The 23,537-nt window shown below is 55.0% G+C and overlaps 1 protein-coding gene across 1 annotated transcript in view; it reads right to left on the reverse strand.

Annotated features, from left to right (window-relative positions):
* The window catches only part of DLGAP2 (DLG associated protein 2), a 692,077-nt gene that overhangs the window by 35,988 nt on the left and 632,552 nt on the right, over nt 1-23,537 (reverse strand). Inside the window, exons 7-8 of the mRNA XM_081269687.1 lie at nt 7,955-8,102; nt 388-607 (exon numbers count right to left, since the gene is read on the reverse strand). Of these exons, the coding sequence (XP_081125813.1) occupies nt 388-607; nt 7,955-8,102 (368 nt within the window). The remainder of the gene's footprint in view (nt 1-387; nt 608-7,954; nt 8,103-23,537) is intronic.

The following is a 23,537-nucleotide window of genomic DNA, read 5'->3' on the forward strand; positions in this document are numbered from 1 at the left end:
GACACTGCACCGCAGGGGCCCCCGAGGCCTTGCATGTCTGCTGAGTCTCACTGCAGTCTATTTAGCTTCTATATTTAAAATGCAACCACCTTCCAAATGTCAGCACTTAACCTCTTCCCCTTGTACAAAACTTTACAAAAATTATACTTGATTATTTTAAAGAACCTGCTAATTTATAGATTTCCTTCTGAGAAAAAATAAAGGCTATCCATGAAAAAAATGCTTCAAAACTATTATTGCAAATGTGACTTTGTAACACATGCAATTTGGAAAAGTGCCAAACGCCTGAAGAGTGCAGGGCGCCTGTGGGGAGACGCACCACTCCTGGGGACAGGCTGGGCACACCCGCAGGCTTCCTGCTGGGGAGTCAGGAAGGGTGCTCTTTACCTGCTGTTGACCTGATGGTGGATGTCATGTTGGAGGGCGTGGTCCCGGGGACACACTCATCATCCTGGGAGTAACCAGCTTGGATGGCTCGAAGGTAACTGTGACTCCTTGTTCGGAAACATCCGGGCAGGTCGAGGGCGTCCATGGCCTGAGATTCAACTTCACTAAAGACGGATTCACACACCGACTCGAACTGCCCATTGATCTCTGCTTCACTCACCTAGAACAGTCAACAGCACATTTGATACCTGAATCCAGCAGGGTTATCCCAACCACATTACACAAGAATCATCCCACGACATTCACCTACGGTCTTATATTTTCAGCACAGCTGATTTGAAATCAGCATTGGAAATCTGTTAAGCTTGGGAAACAATTTATTGAGTTATTTCTTACAAAACATGAAGATGCATAGCCAGTTCCAGAAGATGGTGAGATTCTGTGGACCCACAGTCAGGCTGGGCTGTGGGCTGTGGATTAGCAGGAAGACCCAGAGCAGGGCACCTGCAAATCTCACACGGTGCCTGGCACAAAGCTGGCATTCAAACTGCTCACCCCTCCTCATTTCCAACAACCTGTCGCCCTTCCAAGCCACTCTGCCCAGGCAGCTCTAGGTCGGGGCTGTGCTGCCAGACCACACCCCAGTACAAGCTGCCTTGGTGCTTTCTCAGGGTAGAGGTTGCTCTCGTTGTCAGGGAAACGCGTCACCAGAGGCACAGCCCCTCCACCCGCCTCGTCGCCACGGTGTGAGCCAGTGCAGGTGAGCGGGCCCATCCTCCGGGGGTCTGCATGGAACAGGTCATCTCAACCACACCCCCAGGCTTCCCCCTTAGCTTGAGGTGCTACATGTTGACTTCCTTTGATTGTGTAAAGATAATCGATAATTTTGCAGACTTTCTCTTTCTCTGATGCTAAGGATCAAACCCAGAGCCCTGAGCATGCCAGGCAAGTGCTCCATCCTGAGCCATGCTCCCGGTCCCAGGTATGGGTCACCCTAGGAACATAAGTCTTCCCACTGTGCTCAAAGAAGCACTGTGCTGGCCCTAGAAGGTGGGGTCTGGGTTTGGGGGTTCATGGGCTGCCACCTCAGCTCAGTCCCGGGGCTCTGCTTTGGAGACAGCTGGGGAAGACACGCTCCTTCCGAGGTACCCTGATGGATACTTGTCCATGTCCCTGTGACAGATCTGGATAGTTAAGTGGAAGTCCAAAGCACTGAGGGGATGGGGAGGTGGAGCGGGGACTTTGAGGCCTGAGGAGCTGGAATGGGGCTGGGAGCTCAGGCCAGTGCTCTGCTAGGGCAAGGGGCTGATATCAGCATGAACAGGTCAGCTCTTCTACAGGGGCATCTCTCCACGGGATGGACCACGACTTTGATAAATGGCCTGTCACCTCCACGTACTCGTACACCCTGGGTCTCCCCCTCACGTGGTTGTGCACCCATTAACATGCGTGTGCACTTGGGGGTGCTTGCCAATGACACTGATGGGTGGGGCTGAGTCTCCCTGGGGCGCAGCAAGAAGACAGAGTCAGAGCTGGGAGGGGAGCAGCGCTCATGGGCACCTGCCAGCTGCTCTGGCCACCCCTCCTGCTCGTCTTCCTGCCCACCCTGTGCCACGGCAGGTGGAGCAGAGCTCTGGGGCTCAGGCCCAGAGTCCCGCTGGCCACAGTGAAGCCCAGCAGGTGCCACTGGGCATCAGGTGCTCTTCTAGGCTCAGGCCCCTTGCTCTCAGCCACAGGCCTCCAGCTGCCCAGGACCCTTGTCTCAGTGCCACTCCCAGGACTATCATTGCACTCACAACTCCCCCAGGCCAGCATCAGAGCTGAGAGCAGATTCCTCCACCCTGCAGCGTGCCAAGTCGCCTCCTGTCCCGCCACCGCTCCCCACTCCCCTTTGGCCTATCCCCTCACTCCCCTCCTTCTTGACCCACCAACTCCCTTCCGTCCTGTAGCTGATGCCCACATTGTCACCCCTCAAACCCGTCTACCCCTCTTGCTTCTCTGTCCCTCTGCCCTCGATCCTGTATCTGTCCCTCAGTTTCTGTTCATCTGCTTCCCCTCCTGCTTCTGTCCCCCGACGCCCCCTCCTGTCTCTGTCCCCTGCTCCCCTCCTGCCTCCGTCCCCTGCTCCCCTCCTGTCTCTGTCCCCTGCTCCCCTCCTGTCTCTGTCCCCTGCTCCCCTCCTGTCTCTGTCCCCTGCTCCCCTCCTGCCTCTGTCCCCTGCTCCCCTCCTGTCTCTGTCCCCTGCTCCCCTCCTGCTTCTGTCCCCCGACCCCCCTCCTGTCTCTGTCCCCTGCTCCCCTCCTGTCTCTGTCCCCTGCTCCCCTCCTGCCTCTGTCCCCTGCTCCCCTCCTGCTTCTGTCCCCCGATCCCCCTCCTGTCTCTGTCCCCTGCTCCCCTCCTGCCTCTGTCCCCTGCTCCCCTCCTGCCTCTGTCCCCTGCTCCCTTCCTGCTTCTGTCCCCCGATCCCCCTCCTGTCTCTGTCCCCTGCTCCCCTCCTGTCTCTGTCCCCTGCTCCCCTCCTGTCTCTGTCCCCCGATTCCCCTCCTGTCTCTGTCCCCTGCTCCCCTCCTGCTTCTGTCCCCCGATTCCCCTCCTGTCTCTGTCCCCTGCTCCCCTCCTGTCTCTGTCCCCTGCTCCCCTCCTGTCTCTGTCCCCTCCTGTCTCTGTCCCCTGCTCCCCTCCTGTCTCTGTCCCCTCCTGTCTCTGTCCCCTGCTCCCCTCCTGTCTCTGTCCCCTGCTCCCCTCCTGTCTCTGTCCCCTCCTGTCTCTGTCCCCTGCTCCCTCCTGTCTCTGTCCCCTCCTGTCTCTGTCCCCTGCTCCCCTCCTGTCTCTGTCCCCTGCTCCCCTCCTGCTTCTGTCCCCCGATCACCCTCCTGTCTCTGTCCCCTGCTCCCCTCCTGTCTCTGTCCCCTGCTCCCCTCCTGCCTCTGTCCCCTGTTCCCCTCCTGTCTCTGTCCCCTGCTCCCCTCCTGTCTCTGTCCCCTGCTCCCCTCCTGTCTCTGTCCCTTCTTCTGTCTCTGCTTCCCAACACACACACACACACACACACAAAGCTGAGGAGGGACATGGGCCTCTCCCTTGGTGGCCTCCTGCTGTACTGCTGTGGGGGCTGTGAGGGTGTCCGGTTCACCCCAGCTTCTGGGACTGTTGGAATGTGCTGGCAGCTAAGTCAAAGCAGCTCTTCAAACACCAAGTCAGTTCATGCCCCTTGGTGTCCACAGAGGAAGGCCAGGGCCAAGGAGTCAGTCTACCTCTAAGACAGAAGCCCATGCTGCTCTTCGCCCCTGCGTGACACTCCTGTGGCTTTGCCCTGAGCTCACTGACAGGCCGCTGGCCTCTGGAGGGTGCTGGGAGGGCGGGGCTGGGGCCTGAGGCCAGGAAGGACAGTCTTGGGCCTGGGCGGGGAGCAGGCTGGAGCAGGCTGGTGGAGCCTGGGTTTGCCTGATGGCCAGGGAGGGAGACCCAGCTGAGGGCAGACCAGCCTGGACATGCCACCAAGATAGCCGGGCGCCCAGGTGGGTGTTCAGAAATGCTCCACTGTCTTGAAAACCGTCTGGACCCAGGCTTCTCGCCAGTCCCTGTCACTCTGGAGCCCTGGCAGGGTCTGACGCTGCATCTCCACTGCGGATGCACAGTTCAGCCCACACCTACCACCGCTCCTTCTGGCTGCACTGCACCTGGGTCCCCTGGAGCAGGGAGCCAGCGGGAGGGAGGGGGCCCAAGCAGAGTGGAGACTCCTGTCCCTGTGGCAGGTCCCAGAGCCATCAAGCTGAGCTCTGCTCCCCGCCCTGCCCTCTGCCAGGCTGTCTTCTTTCCTGCCCCATGGAGGACCTGGGTCCCCTGGAGAAGGGCACGAGTCACGGGAATAGCAGCTGCGGAGTTGCGAGTGTGGCTGGGCTCTCTCCTGAGCAGTGCTGTCTCTCCGGCCAGCAGGGGCTTGTCCTCTCTCCCCTCTTATGAGCAAGGCAGTGCTGTGTCCCACACCTAGTTTTGCTCCATCTTGAAATGCCACCTAGCTTCCTGCAGCCTGAGGAGGGGAGGCCCCGGAGGGTGCGGACCCCGGGATGGAGCCCACCCGGTGCCATCTTTCTGATACACCTTGGCCTGATTAGAATGCCTTTCATCTCACCTCTGCAAATACAGGTGGTCATTCTGTTCTGTCCTGCACCTGAGTCTCAAGGTTCCTGTGACCTAGGACATCTGCCTTGTCAGTTGAGGGGTGGGTTCTGTGGTCCATGCTACCGTATTGAGCTTCAGAGTGGGTCACTTTAACTAGCTGTTTGAGCAGGTGGGATGGGGTAGCTATGACCATCCACCCAGTGAAGGGCAGAATCAATCCATAGGCTGAGCACAATGTGCTGGCCCTGACCCCTATGGTTGTTGTCAGCCTCTGGGTGGCCTGGTGCACCTCTCCTGTGGCTCTGCCCAGCCAGTCTTCCCGAGAGCAGGGTCTTCATGCCTCCCGATGACCCCCACCAGGGCAAACCTGCCCATTTCTTGGGGTTTCCACGAAAGCATGATTGTCGTTTGTGTATACAGACTTCACAAAGTAGAACATTCTTTCTTGTCACCTGGGGATTGTCACCTCAGGCCGCGCTCGGGAATTCAGAATTCCATGAAAACCTCACAGAGGCTCCCCTGAATGTTCCCCATTGGCATGACACTGTGACGTGGCCTGGCCACTCAAAACAGCCGCACACACTCTCCTGGTGCGCGGCTACCAGGGACCACTGAGTCCACACGGAGGAGGAGTGGAGGGACCAGCAACTGTCAGAAGGCACAGTTAGGATTCTAGTTCTTTCGCAGCTAGGAGAACAGTGGGTATGGAGGAGCACAGTGTCACTGGCTTCCCTGGCCTGCCCTCTCTGGAACGCTGTTGTCACCAGACCCAGGAGTGTCCTCCATCCCTTCTCACTCACCTCCCACCTTCCTGCCAGAAACCATCGACTTGGGCTGAATGTGAAGGCGTGTCGTGGACCTTGACACAGAAAGACAGGGTCTACACCCAGCTGGGGCCCAGGTGGCTGCTTCCGTTTCCCCCTGCAAGGTGTCTTGCTAGGTGGAGAAGGGCTGAGTAGATGCTTGCTGCTGAATCAGGTCTCCAGGTCCCATCCTGGGTTCACCAAGAACAAGATGTGGAGCGGCTAGTGCGTGTGAGTTTTCTCAAAACCGAGCGGGTGGGGCACTGGTGCTGCTGGGGTCGGTGGCAGCCTGTGCCGAGTGACAGGCCCTTAATTGGAACCTGCTTGCTGAAGGCAAGTCAAGCCAGGGGGGAGGAGGGAAGGGTGGCTGCCACCTGCCAAGAGCCACTCTGCCGTCTGCATGTGCCATTTTGGGTCTCCACAGATTTACAAGCTGAGTTTTGGTGAACTAGCTACTAACTGAAGGGAAGCCGTCAGCGTTAAGAGCAGGCAGTCTGGTTGGCCACCCTCGTCTCAGGCACAGAGGAAGCTGCCCGGGACTCCAGCCCCTGCAGGCTTCAGAGCCTCCTGGACTCCTCTAGGCTGCAGAGAGGGTCCCCGGCTCACAGGGATCACAGTGGGCGGGCCTATTTCCCTTACCTCAGGAGTGTGGGGGTGGGTGCGTAGCAGCAGGTGACCTGGCTGAGGAGTCCTGGCACATGGGACCTTGAGAGCCAGGTCGGAGAGTCCTAGTTAGCAGTTAGCAATGGGTCTTTCCTGTCATCAGGAGAAAGAGCCAGGAAATTCTCTCTGCCACAGATGGAAACGTTACCTACTTCTAAGAGAAAACCTGGCATCTAGGTTAGCTAAAGAGGTTAATAGTCCTGAAGTTATGGACCAGAGACCACCAAGAGAGTGTGGAGGAAAAAGCTCCAAGTGCAACTTTCTTTTCTTTTAAATATTTTTTTAGTTGCAGCTGGACACAATGCCTTTACTGATTTATTTTTATGTGGTGCTGAGGCTTGAACCCAGTGCTCATACGTGTGAGGCCAGTGCTCCACCGCTGAGCCACAGCCCCAGTTCCCAGAGTGCAACTTTCGTCTCCCTGAGAGAGAATTGTGAATACAGAGACCATCTCAGAAGGAATCAAAAGTCTGCGTCAAAGACTCTCTTTACCCTGGTCAGCTGCCCACAGTCCTGGCACAGAACCCAGAGGCCTTCTGCTCTGATACACCGCTGCTACTGTTCGCTATTGGCATTGCAGTAAAAGCAAAGGCTGTCATTATGAGTGCTTGCTGGAAGCTGGGCTACTGCCTAAAAGCACCCAACACCCATCACACACGGCCATTGTTGCCCTGCTAATCACACTGCAGGAGGCAACCCAGCCCAGGATCTGTCTTTCCTGCAAAGGAAAACACCATGTGGGGAGCTCATGTGAACACCAGCTCTGTTTTAATGGAAGTTAAAATTAGAAAGCCACATGTTTAATTATATCCAGGCATTCAATTCCTGTTGGATGGTTACCACAGGGCAAGTGGCACTAACAGTGCCCACGTACTTTATTGGGGTTTGGCCAGCTCACTGCAGGGTGGAAGCCCCGGAACTCCTCACTCTTAAACATCTGAGACCCTAATCAAACATTACAGTTCTCTTAGCAAAGCTGAATGCTGCTCAGGGACCTTCTGCCCAGTTAGAAATGGACACTGCCTGGATACTGCTCTGGGACCTGAGTCCTAGGTAGAGATGGACCCTGGGAGCTGGGCTGTCTGTGGTCTGGGAGCAGGTGTCTAGGTAGAGATGGACCCTGGGAGCTGGGCTGTCTCTGGTCTGGGAGCAGGTGTCTAGGTAGAGATGGATCCTGGGAGCTGGGCTGTCTCTGGTCTGGGAGCAGGTGTCTAGGTAGAGATGGACCCTGGGAGCTGGGCTGTCTCTGGTCTGGGAGCAGGTGTCTAGGTAGAGATGGACCCTGGGAGCTGGGCTGTCTCTGGTCTGGGAGCAGGTGTCTAGGTAGAGATGGACCCTGGGAGCTGGGCTGTCTCTGGTCTGGGAGCAGGTGTCTAGGTAGAGATGGACCCTGGGAGCTGGGCTGTCTCTGGTCTGGGAGCAGGTGTCTAGGTAGAGATGGACCCTGGGAGCTGGGCTGTCTGTGGTCTGGGAGCAGGTGTCTATGAGAGATTCTTGCCTGGGTGTGGGCTGGACAGGGATCTCTGATGGCACCAAGTACCCCACTGTGTTCCCAGCTCTTTTCTTATGGTGTGCTCTCTTTCTGGTGTGGGAGGTGCTTTGCCTCTGGTAAGGCAGGCACTCTCCTGTGTGCCAGTCCCTCACGCCTGTGGCTCTTCTTACTATATCTCCCGGGTTCAATTTGAAGGAAGCCTATGGCAGAGCCAGTCTCTGGTCCCGTGTTTTTTGGGAAGGGAAGACTTAGGCATTCAGTCATCAGGAGACCAAGGGTTGTCCACTGGTCATTGCTTATTCAGAGCTGATCAATGTAAAAGGGACAGAGTCCTAAATGTCAGAAAAATTAATCTTAAAGTTCATTCATTCAGTCAAAGCTAATGCCAGGCAGCACCCGCACAGTCTGCACGTGAGATGCTGACCAGGGATGCTGGCCATCACCTCCCCGGCAGGAGGCAGGGACCCAGAAGGACTCGCGGAGTTCCCACCTGGCTCACGCAGCTGGCCTGGCTCAGGGTGCTCACGGCCCGCATGTAGCTCTGGTTCCTTGAGCGGAATTTCGGGGAGTTGTAGTTGGCAGAGGGGTCCAGGCTGTGACCAACGGGCACCTCACTTGCAGCTTGCAGGTAGCTCTGGCTACAGGAAAAGAGAAAGGAGAGAAGGCGACCAATGAGATCCAGGGAGGGGGGGCAGGGAGCTCGGGAGCTGTGTATGTTTCCACCAGGATGTTGGTCTTTTGATGGATAACATTGCTACATGCGAATATTCTGAGATTCACATCCACAAATGTGAATTTCATCAAAAGTAATAGGGGAGGCTATTTACAAAATTGCTTTGAAACCTGACTTTTTATGGCCAGGTGGTGAAATTAGGATCATTTTACATAAAAATAAAAAAAGTGATGAAGCACTTATTATTCATATAGCAAAAGAGCAAACGCAGCTCCTGAATTTAAGCCAAGAGTGCTGAGAGCCTCATAAAAGTCACGTTAGCTTTTTGGCAACTTTACATTACTTGAAAAAATAAAAAAATGATAACTTTGGTTATCACTTCAGTTTAAAGTTATGCAAAAGGTCAGCATATCATGCAATGTGTGCCAAAAGAGTAGACCGAAGAATCCATCCATTGTATTACCACAATGACCACTGCCTTCCAAGTTCCCTTAAAAATAAATACATTCTGGTTGGGCACGGAGGCTCACTCCTCTAATCCCAGTGGCTCAGGAGGCTGAGGCAGGAGGATGGCAAGTTCAAAGCCAGCTTCAGCAACTTAGTGAGGTGCTAAGCAACTCTGTGAGCCCCTGTCTCTAAATAAAATACCCAAAAGGGCTGGGGATGGGACTCAGTGGTTAAGTGCCCCTGAGTTCAATCCCCCAGACTATAAATAAATAAATAAATACCTTTTGGTCCTCCTTCTGGACATTTTGCAAAACGTTAAAAGTGTGGGAAGATCTTGAGGACCTTTAGCAGATAGAAAGCCAAACCTTGTTCAAATTTCTGTCCAATTTGATCTCTTTCCTTTCAGGTTTTACCTACAATTTTTCCATAGTGCATATACTTCATTTTATTTTGTAAAACAGTGGAGGACTGTGGACAGACATCTCTGATCATCCTCTTCCCTGTTTTGGATCATGATGGAATATCAAGTGTCACTGCAGTGGCCTGTATATAAAATGCACATAAATGCTAGGTGAGCTCCTCTGACTTCATCAATGGGTGCTAAAGTGTGTCCTTTTTTTCCCCCAAATTAAGTCTTAGTGTAATTTGTGTTCTCTTTAGTTTTTGGTACTGAGGATTTTAACCCAGGTGCTTTATTGCTGAACCACATCCTTTTTATTTTGAGTCAGGGCCTCGCTATGTTGCTGAGTTTGTTCTTGAACTTGCAACCCTCCTGTCTCAACCTCCCAAGTCACTGGATTACAGGCATGAGCCACTGTGCCCAGCTCTCTTATTTACTTTAAAAATAGAATATCAGAGAAAAAAAATCGAACTCTATAAATTCAAATTAAGTGAAGCCTATTAGTTATAGATATAAATTCATTCTTCCTAACAAAAATATTTTTTTGCTTTAAAATAATGTACATAGCATGCTCCACCTTCTACCCCCTGCCCCCAAGAACAGAGTGGGGAGCGTGTGCGGGAGGGCTGTGCAGGGGAGAGCTGAGCTGTGAGCTGCCTGGCCCTGGGTGTGGGAGCAGGGTGCGGACTTCAGGGTGTCCCGCTGACACAGGCCCAGCACTGTGGGGCCCGTAGCTCCACAGCAGGCCCGGGGGGCACCAGCAGGGCTGCCCCTGCCCTCCTCCTTGGATCCCCCAGGCCACCTGAGGACAGGTGAGCAGAGCTGGCCTCGACCATCTGGGTTCCCTGGAGCAGAGGAATGTCGGGGGCTCTGACTCAGACAGGCAGACTCCGGGTGGCCCTGCCCATGACCAGGCCTGCTTTCTTTGCACGGGTGCTCCCTGAACACGTGTCGGCAGGGCCCCGCTTGAAGAGACTGCCTGAGCAGTGGGGCAGGGCTGCGTGGACGCAGGAGAGCCGCAGGGCAGGGTGGTGTGGGTCAGGGGTGGCCTTGAGCCACGGAGGCTCCCGACCTGCTCACTCTGTCTTGGCAGACGTGCAGACCTGCCCCCGCACTCCCTCAAGGTCTCTGATCCCATGCTTTTGTCTGTACCAGTGGCACAGGTTCCGTATCTTCTCCAGGTTGACCTCCCCTGCCCATTGGGCCACCATCTCACCGCTCCAACGTTCTCAGTGCAGAGGATGGGTGTCACCTGCCACCGCCTCCAGCAGGCAGGGGGCAGAGAACCCTGGACTCACATCCTGCTGGTCCCGACGGGTACTATTTCCAACTGGTGTCTGGCGCTGGAATGGGTGGCCTCAGCTCCGATGGCCACCCTGTTGGTGGCCAGTGGGTGGCATCATGGGGGATCCACATATCTTGTGATTCTGTGTTTCAAACGTTCAGTGATTCTGTTTCAAAGTTGGGTGTGCCCCTCAAAGGGTGCCATTGTAGGGACCTGATACCAGTTTCCTGTTAAACACGACTCATGTGGTTAACGTCTGCTGATACTGCCGTGAGCCATTTACCCCTCGGACCAACCCACCAAAGTGGGTCTACGGCCCTCGCGGTGAGGAGGCAGAACCCGAGGGCCACGGATGCAGCGCCCCATGCTCCCGCCCCCACAGAGCAAAAGCAGAGCTGGGTCCTGAGCCCAGGGGCCCCTGCTGCAGAACTCCAGCCCCTCCCTCCAAGTCCACAGTTGCAAGACGTGAGCAGAGAGCCCGGGCCTCTGGCCTCTGTTACCCAGCCCAGTCAGCCCTGGTGCCGGACCCCAGGGGAAGCTAGGCACACCCTCCATGCTCTTTGTCACCTCTAGATCACTGACAGTCCCCAACATGATACTGCTGTCGTCGGAGGCGAAGCCGGCTCATGCTGCGGGAGTGGCAGAGGACATCTGCCTGGATCGAGCAGAGTGCTCAGTGTGTGGCCACTTCAAGGTTTGGTTTTTGAACTTTCTGGAATTTTCTTTTTGAATATTTTCTACCTGTGGTTTGTTGAATCTGTGGACATAGAACCCAGGTATATGGAGGGCTGGTGAATGTTTAAAATAGTTTTGAAACCTGCTTTAGTTTCATTAGGCTTAACAGGTTTTTATTAAATTTATCAGTGTTTTATAATGTGGTGTCAGAGGATCAGGTACCCTGTCCGTCACAGAGCTGGTGACTGGCCATCAGGAGCCAAGGTTGGAAGCCAGCCAGGGTCACAGCGGCCAAGTCAGGTTCCCTCGCCCCCCATGCAGCCGTGAGCCCCACAGCCTCTAGTTGTGACCTGCCCCTTGCTGCTCCGGAGACCCCTCCTCAGGAGTCCCGCACATTGGGAAGTTGCCTTCCAGCCACCGAGTGATTCCCTCAAGGTGGACCTCTTACTTTGCCATAGCAGTCGTCGGAGAGTAAAACAGCCTCCCACATAGATTTGTTGGTAGCTCTAGAAACTTTACAAGGAGACCATAAAGCATTTCTAGAAAAACATGAAAACACCTTTTTATTTTCTTCTAATTTTTGCCTTAGAAATGCTGCCTGTATTCGATGGTCATCTGTGCGTGAGACTGGAAGCTCATTTTGGAGAGCTCTGAGTGAAAAGGCGACCGTAGGAAAGAAGCAGAGGTCCCCCAGCGTCCTGCTGTCCTCCACTTGCAGACTGCCCAGAGCTGTTTGTTGAGTCCTGGGCTCACAGAGCTCACCTGTGACTTCAGAGCACCGTCAAGATAAACCTACACCCAAGTGCATGCCCAAGCACGTCTCCTGGGCAGGGGTGTAAATGACTTGGAACACAGACCAAAAAGCCCCCTCTGTGGTTCTGTGCAGGTCACCCAAGGAGAAAGTGACTGCAAGTTCTCCAAACCAGTGTGCTCTTCCCGAACACAGAGGGCCATTTCATCTTATCACCTGCACCCACATGGAAAGTCCAGCTTCCTCCAGGGCCTCAGGTGGAGAAGGGAACCCGTGAGGGCCCTCAGATGTGTGCTGTGCCTGCTCCGCCATAGAGAGGTCCTGCTGGGGTCTTTCAAGTTCCCACTTTGGCAGGGTGGGGTTCTTCTACATGGCTTCTGTGTCCAGTCTAGCTGCCCTTTGGCCTCTAGGAGCCAAGGGTAGATTGTCCCCTATCAATCCCCACCTGACTGTTAGTGCCCTGCAGCCCCCTCCCCACCAGGCCTCCCCCCAGGCTCAGGAAACCCACACTGCACTGGCCCCTCTCCAGATGACCTGCCATGTCCCTGTGGGCCTGCTTGGGGTTTCTGAGCAGCAGCCTCCCTTCCTGAAAGGCCCTGCTCCCATGACGACTGCCTTCTTTGGGGTCATGGTATTTGGCTGCATCCTGGGGAGAGGGTCTCAGCATTGGAATCTGTGGGTTCCACCTACAAGCCTTGACACGTATGTGCACATTTCCCCCATGTCCTCTGCTGCGCCCTGTGCAGCAGGTTCTGCACCTGGCTCCTGGGCCCGGGAGCTCAGGCCACCCCGTCTGAGAACACTGTCACAGGTCCCAAGCTTTCTCCGTGGTGTGAGGCCAGGTCCTGAAGGTCCCAGGAGGATGTGGCACAGCAGTGCTGAGGGATGACCCGCCCGCTGGGTGCTGGGTCTGCTCACCATCTCTGCAGACTTTGCAGGAGAAGCTCAGAACAGAGGTCTCACAGGGACCCCAGGAGAGATCTCGGAGAATCACCTCACTTCCTGCCTTTCAGATGAACCCCCAGGAGGTTCACTTCCGCGCTGTCCTGTCACTTGGCTGAAGGACGTGCTCCCTGTTGGCCGCCGGGACTCTGCCTGAAGCTCTGCTCAGAGGGCGAGCGCCAGACCTGCCTCAGCAGCCCTGGGCCACGGCTGCTGAGCAACAGCCACCAAGCCTGTCACCAGGAACCCTTCGACCCTGTCGCATACGTCTCAGCCTCCTGTGGGCCCACATTTCCTGGGAGGTGGTCAGTCTGAATCCATGCAGACCTGGCCAGCTGTGCAGCCTGCAGCGTCCGCACTGTCAAGAACAGCCCTCTTCTTGGCGCCATTCATAGATGCTTCAGGGCACACTGACTCTGGACCCGTGTGGTCCAGGCACCGGTCATGGGAGTGTGGTGCTGGCATGCCAGAGGAGGCAGGGACAGAGGTGGCCTCCACCAGTTACCTGTCACTGCAACACCCTGACTTTAGTGATCACACAAACCTCATCCAATGTTAAATGGGCAGATATTGAACAGCAGCCTCCTTGCCAGGGGAGCACTCAGGGAACAGGTGGTCTGGGCTAGAAGCATTGAACACTGCAGGCCTTTCCCTTGCATGGATATCTGTGCTACGGGGGGTGTTTCCTGTTCCTCGGGAGGATCTGTGCCCCCGCCGCACTGTTCCTGGAGGCAGTGTGGAGGGAGCCCCAGGAGCAGCACATGGGGGACAGATGACGAAGGCATGCAAAGCTCCCGCACCGATGCCAGGGCTTCACCACGGTGCTCGAGAACCTGCATCCACAGACCCGCCGGGGAGTGGCACCAGGGGCTCCGAAAGGGCCCAGCACTCCAGGGACCAGCCGCTGTGTCCCACAGAGTCACACACACACTGGCCAGCTGGCCAGCACCAAGCTCACTGCGGCTAGAGCTGGCCTGTGCTAGTCCGTGCCGGCTGCTGCTTCACGCTTCCTCTGCACCTTGATCTCCGAACCCAGCCACAGGGCGAGGGCCAGTTCTCACCCCACTTCCTGTCTCCACTCAATCTGATGTCAAATTCCATCCACAGGCTGTGGAACGGGGAGCTGTTTACCTGGCCCCCAGCTCTGTGAACCACAGATTCAGACCAACCACGTAAAGACCTCGGAGGGGCTGGGACCCTCCTCCCACCCACTGGGCCCCCAGGCTGGGACCCTCCTCCCACCCACTGACCCTCCCCAGGCTGGGACCCTCCTCCCACCCACTGGGCCCCCAGATGCTGGGACCCTCCTCCCACCCACTGGCCCCCCCCCCCCCCCAGGCTGGGACCCTCCTCCCACCCAGCCCAGCTCTGCAGAGCCAAGCTCCTGCTGCCCTGCTCTTCCCACCAGCAGGTCTCCATAGCTGACTCCTCTTTCCACTGTTGGTCTCTGGCCCTGAGCCTCGGTTCTGGAGTCCCTCCCTTCCTCACTGCTGCCCCAGCCGCAGGCTGTCCAACTCCTCTTTCTCTTCTCTCCACAGCACGGGACAGCACTCCTGTGATCCCAGGTGACACCCCCCTCCTGCTCACCTGTGGCCTCCAGCTCACTGCGACCCATACACAGCAGGCTTCCTGTCACCCCAGACATGAGGGACCCTCACTGGTCCTCCACATACCTGGCTCCCTCTGCACCCCCACAGGTAACGAGGCCGTGGTTGTACTAATGTGACACCGGGCCCCAGGGCCTGCGGCTCGGCCTGTCTCTGACCACTCCCTGTGGAGCCCTCCTGGGCCCTTCAGCTCAAGCCAGCCTGGACGCTGGCTCCCTGAGGTCTGGAGCATGTCCCTCCCTGCCTCCCGTCACTGGCTTTCTGTGCCCTCTGAAATGCCCAGGATGCGTGCCCCATGTTCAAGGCCAGCTTCACAGTGAAGCCCACCCTGCCACACGGTTTCAGAGGCAGCCTGGCCCCGTGGAACCCCCGGAGGCTGCCAGACGTCTAACCCACGGGGGCTGCACTCTGAGCCCCAGGGCCCATCTTTAGCAGGTTCTGCCCTCCGCCTGGCTCTTGGATGTTCATTGTTTCTGCCTGTCTTCTGTTTAAGAAGGAGCCCAAGGGCTGGTCTCTGCTGGGTCACGGTGTGATCTGAGTTCCTGGGACCCCGCGGTCTGGCAGCTCAGCAGCGCCTGGTCATGGCCGGGTGAGTGGCACTGTGGCTGTCTTCCAGGTGGTGTCAGCTGGGCACTGGCTGGTGGAGGTTCTGGATGCAGTCCACCTGGCTGAGCAGACTGCAGCCTGAAGCTGGCACCTGGACTCTGGGTCTTACTGGGTCCCCATGTACCCCCCTCTGGCTTTGACGTTCACTTTCAAAGCTCAAGATTCTTGGTGATCTGCAACAGAGCTCTCAGCAGCGGACCACACCGGGTGGCTGACTTTTAAAGCAAGTTCCAATTCCAGTGACATTTATTAGCCACGGTATGTCATTGACTGGAAATAACAAGAGGTCTGATCCTTTCTAATAAAACTATAATCTGCTCCTGTGTCGTGGTGACATAACACTGACGGAGCACTGCTGCAAGGCACGCGATGCACGCACTTTCCCTCACACTAGCTTGTTCTACACATGCTTTCTGGCAGCTTCAAGGTGGCTGCCTGGCTCCAGGGTTGTAGTCATTGTGACTGACAGGGCTGGGGAAGGACGGAGGGGCCATCACCAAGACAGCATCCCAGGGTGATTCTAAGCAAGCAAGCCAACAGCGACCAACACAGAGAGCACCCTGGCCACCCTGCCCTCTCTGACTTCTGTTGGCAGGGAAGCCCTTCACGCTCCGCCCACATGAGGGTCTCAGGCTCACCGTGTCCTCAGGCCCACCTCGAGTTTCTTGCTGACAGTATGCGGTTGGACTTGCTCGGTATTTTTCTCCTTTTCAGGTGCTTCGTCCTTGAATGGGGAGTTTGAGCATCCGCATTCTGAGGACTTGGGGAGGGGCCTGTGCGCGTCCTGCTGCCCTCTTAGCCCACAGTGCTCCTGTACCTTCCCGCTGGCGGTCTTCCCTTGTGCCTCGCGGGCTTTCAGAACGGTTATGCTTTGATTCCGTCCTCTTACTCCCGTGTGCCTCATACAGGTATTTTGTTTGTGTGGATGCCGGGGGATCAGTTAATTATCTTATGGGCTGGGATGTAGCTTGGTGGTAGAGTGCTTGCCTAGCATGTGCAGGCCCCTGGTTCAGGGCTTGTGGTTCAGTCACCACAAAAACCAAACAAACAACAATAAAACAAACCCCAAAGTTATTTTATTTATTTTATTTAAGTGGAAAGCAATTTAATTCAAGTGTGTACAAAACTCTGCCATCTGTCTTCCCCTCCCTTTGTTATCCTTGTCACAACCTACAAGTACCCACACTGTGAATTTTATTTTATAATGCTGATTTATTTATTTTTATGGTGCTGGGAATCAAACCAGGGCCTCAGGCATGCTAGGCATGTGCTTTACCACGGAGCCACATCCCCAGCCCTGTGTATTTTCATTAGTTTGGTTATACTTAATTTCAAGACTATGTTTCCTAACTTTGATACTAGAATTAAAAGTGATCTCCACACCGTGGTGCAGTGCTGTGTTCTGTGCATGTTTGCACACTTACTTTTAGCTGCACACTACAGGCACTTAGGTCCTCTGTGCCTCCACAGTCCTCATGGGCTGGGTCTGGGGGTGATGGGCTGCCCCCGTGTTTGTCCACCTGGGAAAGTCTGACTCTCTCACATTTTTGAAGCAGAGTTTTGCTGTGTATAGTATCTTTGTTGGTATTTTTCTTTCAGCACTTTGCAATATTATAATATTCCCTCCTGACCTACAAGATTTCTGTCCAAAAACCCACTTAGAATCTTACGAGGGTGAGAGGTTCCCATGCACAAGACAGGTACAGAGGCTCTTTCTTGCAGCTGCCGGGATCATCTTTGCTGTCGACAGTTTACCAGTTGTCTTGGTGCATCCCTTGGGGTTTTCTCTTACTTGGTGTCCCCTGAGCCTCTCTGCCTGGAAGGCTGTGGGAGTTTGCAGGTATCATCTCCAGAACGTGCCTTCCAGTCTGTCCCTCTCCCCTGGGACTTGGTAACGCGCGGCTTGCTCAGCTGGAGCCTCAGCAGCGCTCAGGCTCTTCCCTGGTCTTCTTGTCTGTTTTCTCCTCCTCTGGTTGAGTTATTCCCCACGGACGCCCCTCCTGCGTGGCCTGGTCTGCTGCGGGCTCCTACTGTCTCTCAGTCCACTCACAGTGCTTTTCTATATGTGGTATCGCTTTGCTGAGGCTCTTGGGTTGCTCACGCATTGCTCTCTTGACCCTGCTGAGCACTCGTCTGGGTTCTCTGTCGAGTCCTGTACCTCCTTTCATTGGAGCTGGCTTCTGGAGACTCGTCTTGTTCCTCGTCTGCAGTGTCTTTCTGGCTTCCCATCTCCCTGACCTGCTGGGAGGCATCTCTCCCAGGTTCACAGCTGCCTCCTGTGTGACATGACCGCGCCCCCCCCCCCCACCCCGAGCATCCCGCCAGGTATTCTGAGGGCCTCACCCATCCTCCCTTCTGAGAGAGAAGCAGCAGCCCTGGTTGGTCTGCTGGCCCTCCCTGACCCCGAGGAGCCATGGCATCTATCAGTCCAAACTGTCATCTCTGTCCCCAGGTGGCCAGATGTGCTGGACCATCAGAGACCCTCGCTGGCATTCCTGGAGGATCGGGGGCACTGGGCAGGGATCACACCTTCCTTGCCGCCTGCCTCCCTGCATCCGTTTCCTATTGTGTGTGGTTGTTTTATGTGTTGGTGTGACTGGGATGTGACTTGGTCAAGCACCAGGTGGACGTGCCATGAAAGCATTGTTTAGAAGAGATTGATATTTAAAAGGGTAGACCTTCATAGAGCGGATGGCCCTCTGCAGTGGGAGTGGGCCTTGTTGAAACAGTTGATGGCCTCAAGAGGAGAAGGCTAGGTGCCTGGGGAGGAGGGGACTGCTTCCCGACAGCCTTCCACTGGGGCTGAGTGTCAGCTCTTGGGGGTCTCCCCCTGCCCCCTGCCCCTCAGTGCCTGCACACACACCCCCATTCACCTGTGACCTGGAGAGCCCTGGGTAGCAGCACAGTTCTGTGGGTCCTGCCTGCCAGGGAGCGCGGGGCCACAACCGTCTCACAGGTTGACCAAGGTGTCGGCACGCTGAGCTCCCCTCTGCACACCAGGGAAGGATCTGTGCAGGCTGCTCCAGGCCCTGGCTGGATGTCAGCGCTAGAGGCTCCGCTGCACACCACTGGGACCCTCTGTCTCAGGGCCAGTGGCCTGCCAGTCCTTGTCCTGTGCGGACTCAGGGTCCCCTCAGCCACCAGCAGGGACGCCCTCTGCTCTGACCTGGCTCTGGGACAGGGGTCGGCTCCCCAGGACAGTGCCCCAGGGCCACAGCACAGCGTACGGAGGTTTGTGTCTCCACCACATTCAGGAAGGCAGAGCCGCGGGTCTCTCTCTGCATCTCACCTGCAGCTTCCCCCTTGTGTTATGGATGCTCTGTGAGGGTGAGGCCTCCTTACAGAGACAGTTCTAAACACCACTGTCTTGTTGGAACACTGACATCAGGCGCAGCATTTCCTACACTGTGAGCATTTAGCCTCTCTGACCCTTTACTACAAAAGGTAGGGACTGAAATTCCCCCAGCACTTCCTGCTTGGCTCCAACGTTTCATTCAGAACTCACCGTTCCCCCAGAACCTACAGGTAGGACGTGTTCTTAACATGTGTTGCCCAATTGCTCAATGAACAGAAATTTAAAAACACTTTCATTCAAATCAAATGGTTATTTTTTAAAAAGCAAATTGATCATTAGAATCTTTCCAGTTTTAAAGCTGAGTGAAGATGTCTTTTATAATTCAAATTAACTGTATTTAGGTTTAGGTTCCTAGCTGATATCCTAACAATCTGTACAGTTCTTTATTAGTTTATTTACATGATAATTTACATACTCAGTCTTCAATACATTCTTCTTTATTGGATAAATTGAAAAATGAACTCATATAATTAGGCATAATGCATTGAAGAGGAAAACGAATTCAGTAGAAGATGCTGTTTTTGCCATTTGAGAGAATGACATACGACATGACCAATTTAGAAAAACTCACGGCTTCTTCCTCGGTTGGGTTTAATTTTACTTGCTTGTGCCCTGCACATTACAGATTTCTCTCCTCTGAGCTATTCTTTTTACTCAGAGCTTTCTCTGAAGGTCAGTCTTCAACAGCTGTTAATGAGTCATTAGCAGAAGGCCTCGCATGGCTTTTTACAGAAGTATTTAACTGGTAGATCTTTCTGCTACTATTATTGTATTTTATTTTTGTACCAGGATTGAACCCAGGGGTGCTTTACCACTAAGCTACATCCTCAGCCCTTTTTATTTATACTTTGAGATGGGGTCTTGCTAGGTTGCTGAGGCTGACCTTGAATTCACAATCCTCCTGCCTCAACCTCCCAGGGTGCTGATATCACAGGCCTGTGTCACAGCATTGGCTGCTACTAAATATATTGAAGTCCATAAAATTAAAGAGTGACTACTATTTAAGGAACAGTTGCTCTGAATGCTCTTCACTGTACACTATGATATCAGAGCCTTGTCAGGAGTCATAGGATGAGCGGACACAAGCCCCTGGTTCCTGGTGGGACTGCATAGTTAGGTGGGCTGCAGCAGCCCAGAACACAGCAGGCCCCCTGGTGGACAGAGTTGGTAGATGCATTTTGTAGGTAGGAGTGTCCTCATGAATGAAAAACTGAAACACTGGAAAATTGAGAGCTCACAGAATCGGAAATTAGAAAAAAAAAAAAAACCTGAAAAATGATATCTTACTTTTGACTCTAAGCAAACTTTCTACCAAAATTAAGGCCTAAAAAGAAAAAGTGGCCAATATTTAGAAGTTTTAAACATAAAAATTCATGAAAGTATTTAAAGAAAAACAAAACAATTAATAGCAACTATATTTTTCCTAGGAAACCTATTTCTTCCTCCTTTAATTCATTCAGGCCTTGAGTCAGAGTGGAAATCAAAATCAAAATTGCAGAATATCTGGAAAATGATCACAAAGATCACATACCAATATGTGTGTGATGTAGCCAAAGATACACTCTTTAGGAACATTCATAGTCTTAAACATTTTGATTACTAAGGAGGCTGAAGAATGAAGCAAAAAAACAGATCTAAGGAACTCAAAAGCAGAAATGGGTAATCAGAAAACAGGAAAACAAGAGAAGGTTGTTAAGTCGACCCAAGCTGATTCTGCAATGTGGTCCTCCTCATCCTCTGTCCCCTCCCTTGACTGACATTTCCCTTTCTCAAGACAATGCCCAAGATTGACAGACCACTGCAAAGCCATCTTCCCCGAGAGGCAGATCAGTAAGGACATTCCCAGGACATACTCCAATAGCAGATGTTCTATGGGTGCATGACTTGGCCCTGCGTTTCTGCGAAGGGACCATGACTCAGAACAAGGCTGAACTGTCTAGAACTGGGGGACCTGCCAGCTGTTCCTAAGGCACGGTTTTCTAAGACAGTGTCCTGTTGGGTTTTCAGAGACAAGCAATGACCAGCCTCAGAGCAGTCCTCCCCTCTCCCTCAGGATAGGGAGGTCAACTATCCATGGATTAAGGGCCCTAATGAACTTAATTCAATTTAAATCGAACCTAGTTTCAAATTAAAACATTGGAAGTCACTCCCATTCTGGTCAGTGTTTCCTCACTGTGTTGAACATTACAGATGCTGAGGCAGCCATGACTTAGGAGAATTCTCCTACACGTTGCCAAAAGAGGGAACATCCTAGCAGAAAGCAGGTCCCTCTCTGCACATTCACAAAGAAATGCCTTCCTGCAACACCTGCCCAATAATGAAAACACAGATCGACAGATCATCGGTGACATCGCACCGCTCTCTGACACGGTCAGGAGGCCTGGCGAGGGAGGTCACCGTGATGGTTGTGCAAGGTGTGGCCCCTGACCTTTGAGCCCTGTTGATTGCAATATCTAGGGTTACGTGGCAAGAGCCAATGAACTTTGCTGATGGAACTGGGGGTGATCATGGGCAGACCCTGAGGTAGAAAGACAGCCAGGGTCCTACTGTGGGTACAGTTGCCCCAGAAGCAGAGGAGGAAGGCGCGAGAGCCAGAGAAGCAGCACGAGATGGCCAGCAGAGGTCTGCAGGGACAGAGGGACCCGAGCCTCTCCAGCTGGCCTCCAACATGAAGTCAGGGACCATCAGCCAAGAGTGGCTGCTAGGAACCGAGAGCTGACCTCAGCTGAGCATCTGCACGGACACGAGGACCTTGATCCTACAACTACCACAGACGGATTCCCTACCCAGAGTCCAGAAGTCACGTAGCCGTGGACACCTGGGTGTCAGTCAGCAAGACCCTGCCAGACTCAGCACCGGGACTTCCTGAGGAAAAGCCTTTTTCTGAGCCGCTGAGCGTGGGCTTTGCAGGGTTGCGGCAGAACAGTACGGGACAGGGGGAGAAAGAGCAGACCGAGCGGCATGCACAGCCCGGTCCCGTCCTGCTGGAAATGCGTGTTCTCATGTGCATGGGAACATGCCAGGGCCGTGTGGGCCGTCGCTGTGGTGCTCCTGGACAGGGAAGGCAAGAGGCAGGTGACGTCTACTTCATGCAGTTACCTGGGTGTAAGGTTCACTATGAGGGTGACCAGTCTCACCATTTAAATGACACGTCTAATGACGCCTCGGCTTCATTGGCTGGTGGTCTGTGAAGCTGGCTACGCACTGCAGAGGCGCCCCGGCTGGAGAGGGAACTGGGGTGCCAGGTTCCCAGGCACACATGGGGGGTTCTCACCATGGAGGAAGCTCTCCCAGAGGCACCTCTAGTTGGCTCCTGCTGGGTTAAAATAAAGATGACCTGTTTTGCAGGTCATGGGTCTTCAGTGTGCAGTTACATACCAGGGTTGGGCAGTCAGTGGCCGTACCTGCTGCTGTCCAGCTATGGCCCTCACTTTGTTCACTGGCCAGCAAAGACCCAGCTCTACGAGCCTCCTTCCACTGTGGTGCTCTGGAGAGAACCAGGGCTTCACATCCTCACAGTGCTGCACCACTGAGCCACACTGCCAGTCTCTACTTGGTTTTCTGCTTCATTTTTGATTAGACCATAAGAAAGTCAAAACGAGAGGACAACCACAAGAGGGACTAGAGTCGATGTGCATAGAAACAAACTGGAGAATCCGGAGAAAAGCTGAGCTCCCTGGAGAAGCCACCCGAGTCCAGGCAGAGGGTGGGCCAGAGGCTTGGAGCACCGGAGACAGGAGCGCAGACAGGTCCTGTGGTGTGGCCTGTGGACACTGCCTCCTGAGCAGGCCAGGCGCCCGCGGAGAGGCTGGGCAGGCTGCAGCAGCCTCCCACAGAGCCTGGTACTGACAGTCGCCCTGATTTCCTCCAACTGGAACCACAGACTGGGAAGCTGTCCACCCACAGGGGGCTGGGAACCCAAAGAGGAAGCCTCCCCCGGGAGCATATGGCTCCCCTGAGCTGAAGCTGCACACGCAGGGTGCCATGCTCCACAGGCCGACCCCTGCCTGGCTGGACCTCCCCCAGGCGGGAGGGCACTACCCTCTGCTCTCCCTGACCTCTCTAGCTCAGAGCGATCCTTTCCAGGTGTCCTCAGGTTGATTGACAATGACCCCCGATGCAGAGTCACCAGATGTGGGTCTCATTCATTACTCAGCGTGTGGGGAGCTCACGCAGGATGCGGTGCAGAGGGTGCGGTGTGGGGACACAGAAGGGGTGCAGACCCCTGGGAGAGCAGAGCCTATGGCGGGGCAAGCAGGGAAACAGGGGACCCAGATCAGGGGAGGCTGGGGAGGGAGGTGGTGATCCTGGGCTGCCGCTGGGGGAAGAGCGAGGCCCACAGAGGCTGCAGTCAAGTGCTGTGAGATGTTGGGGGAGGCTGGAGTGCAGACTGGAGCCTGGGGGACATGAGGGACGAAATGCCCAGTTGTCAGAAGTCACATAGTGAAGAGCTTGCCTGGGCAGCAGGACCCTCAGGCTGTGGCGGGGAGAGAGCAGGGTGGAGGTGGAGACTCCTATGTTTGGAGGCAGGTGGCTGCAGGTGCGTGGCGAGAGGCTCAGTGGTCGGCAGGAAGCCTGCAGAGCCTGGATGGAGATGGAGACCATGTCAGGAGAGGCGAGGGGCCTGCAGATCCTCCTCAGGGCTGCCTTGGAGGCCCTGAGGTGATGTCCACGTCGGCCACTCCCCAGGTCTCCAGGGCTCCCTTGGCTGCAGGTGGCCTGGACCCTCTGGCAGGGCCCAGGACCAGCACTGGCAGCAGTCATCCAGTTCATGAAAACCTTCTGTCCTGCTTCCGGGAAAGCCCTCCTGGTGCAGGGAATGGCGGGAGAGGCAGGTGCACATGGGAAGGTCTGAGCTCCCAGGGGTGCGCACATCAATGTCACCTCTTACAGGCTGTGTCACCTCACCTGGCCCAAGGTCCAGGCAGGAGCAGCACTGGGAGTACCCATGCTTTCCTTGGCTCCTCCAACCCAGGGAGGAGTCGAAGGCTGGAGGCTCCCCATCCCTGGAGGGCGCCCGCCCAGGACTCTGATTACCCTGCTCTCTGTGCAGTTCCCAGCCCAGCCATCTCCTTTCTGCAGAGCCCGGGGATTCTGGGGAGTGCGAAAGGTCCAGTAGTTCCCAGCAAACCCAGGGCGGGCGCACTTCCTTCCTGTGGGTCCAGGGCCTGCAGTGCTCCTCTGTCCCCTGCTGAGAGGGCTGCAGTGCTCCTCTGTCCCCTGCTCAGAGGGCTGCTGTGCTCCTCTGTCCCCTGCTCAGAGGGCTGCAGTGCTCCTCGGTCCCTGCTCAGAGGGCTGCAGTGCTCCTCTGTCCCTGCTGAGAGGGCTGCAG

This window comes from Spermophilus citellus, assembly GCF_964194105.1.
Source record: "Spermophilus citellus genome assembly, chromosome: 16".
Lineage (NCBI taxonomy): Eukaryota > Metazoa > Chordata > Mammalia > Rodentia > Sciuridae > Spermophilus > Spermophilus citellus.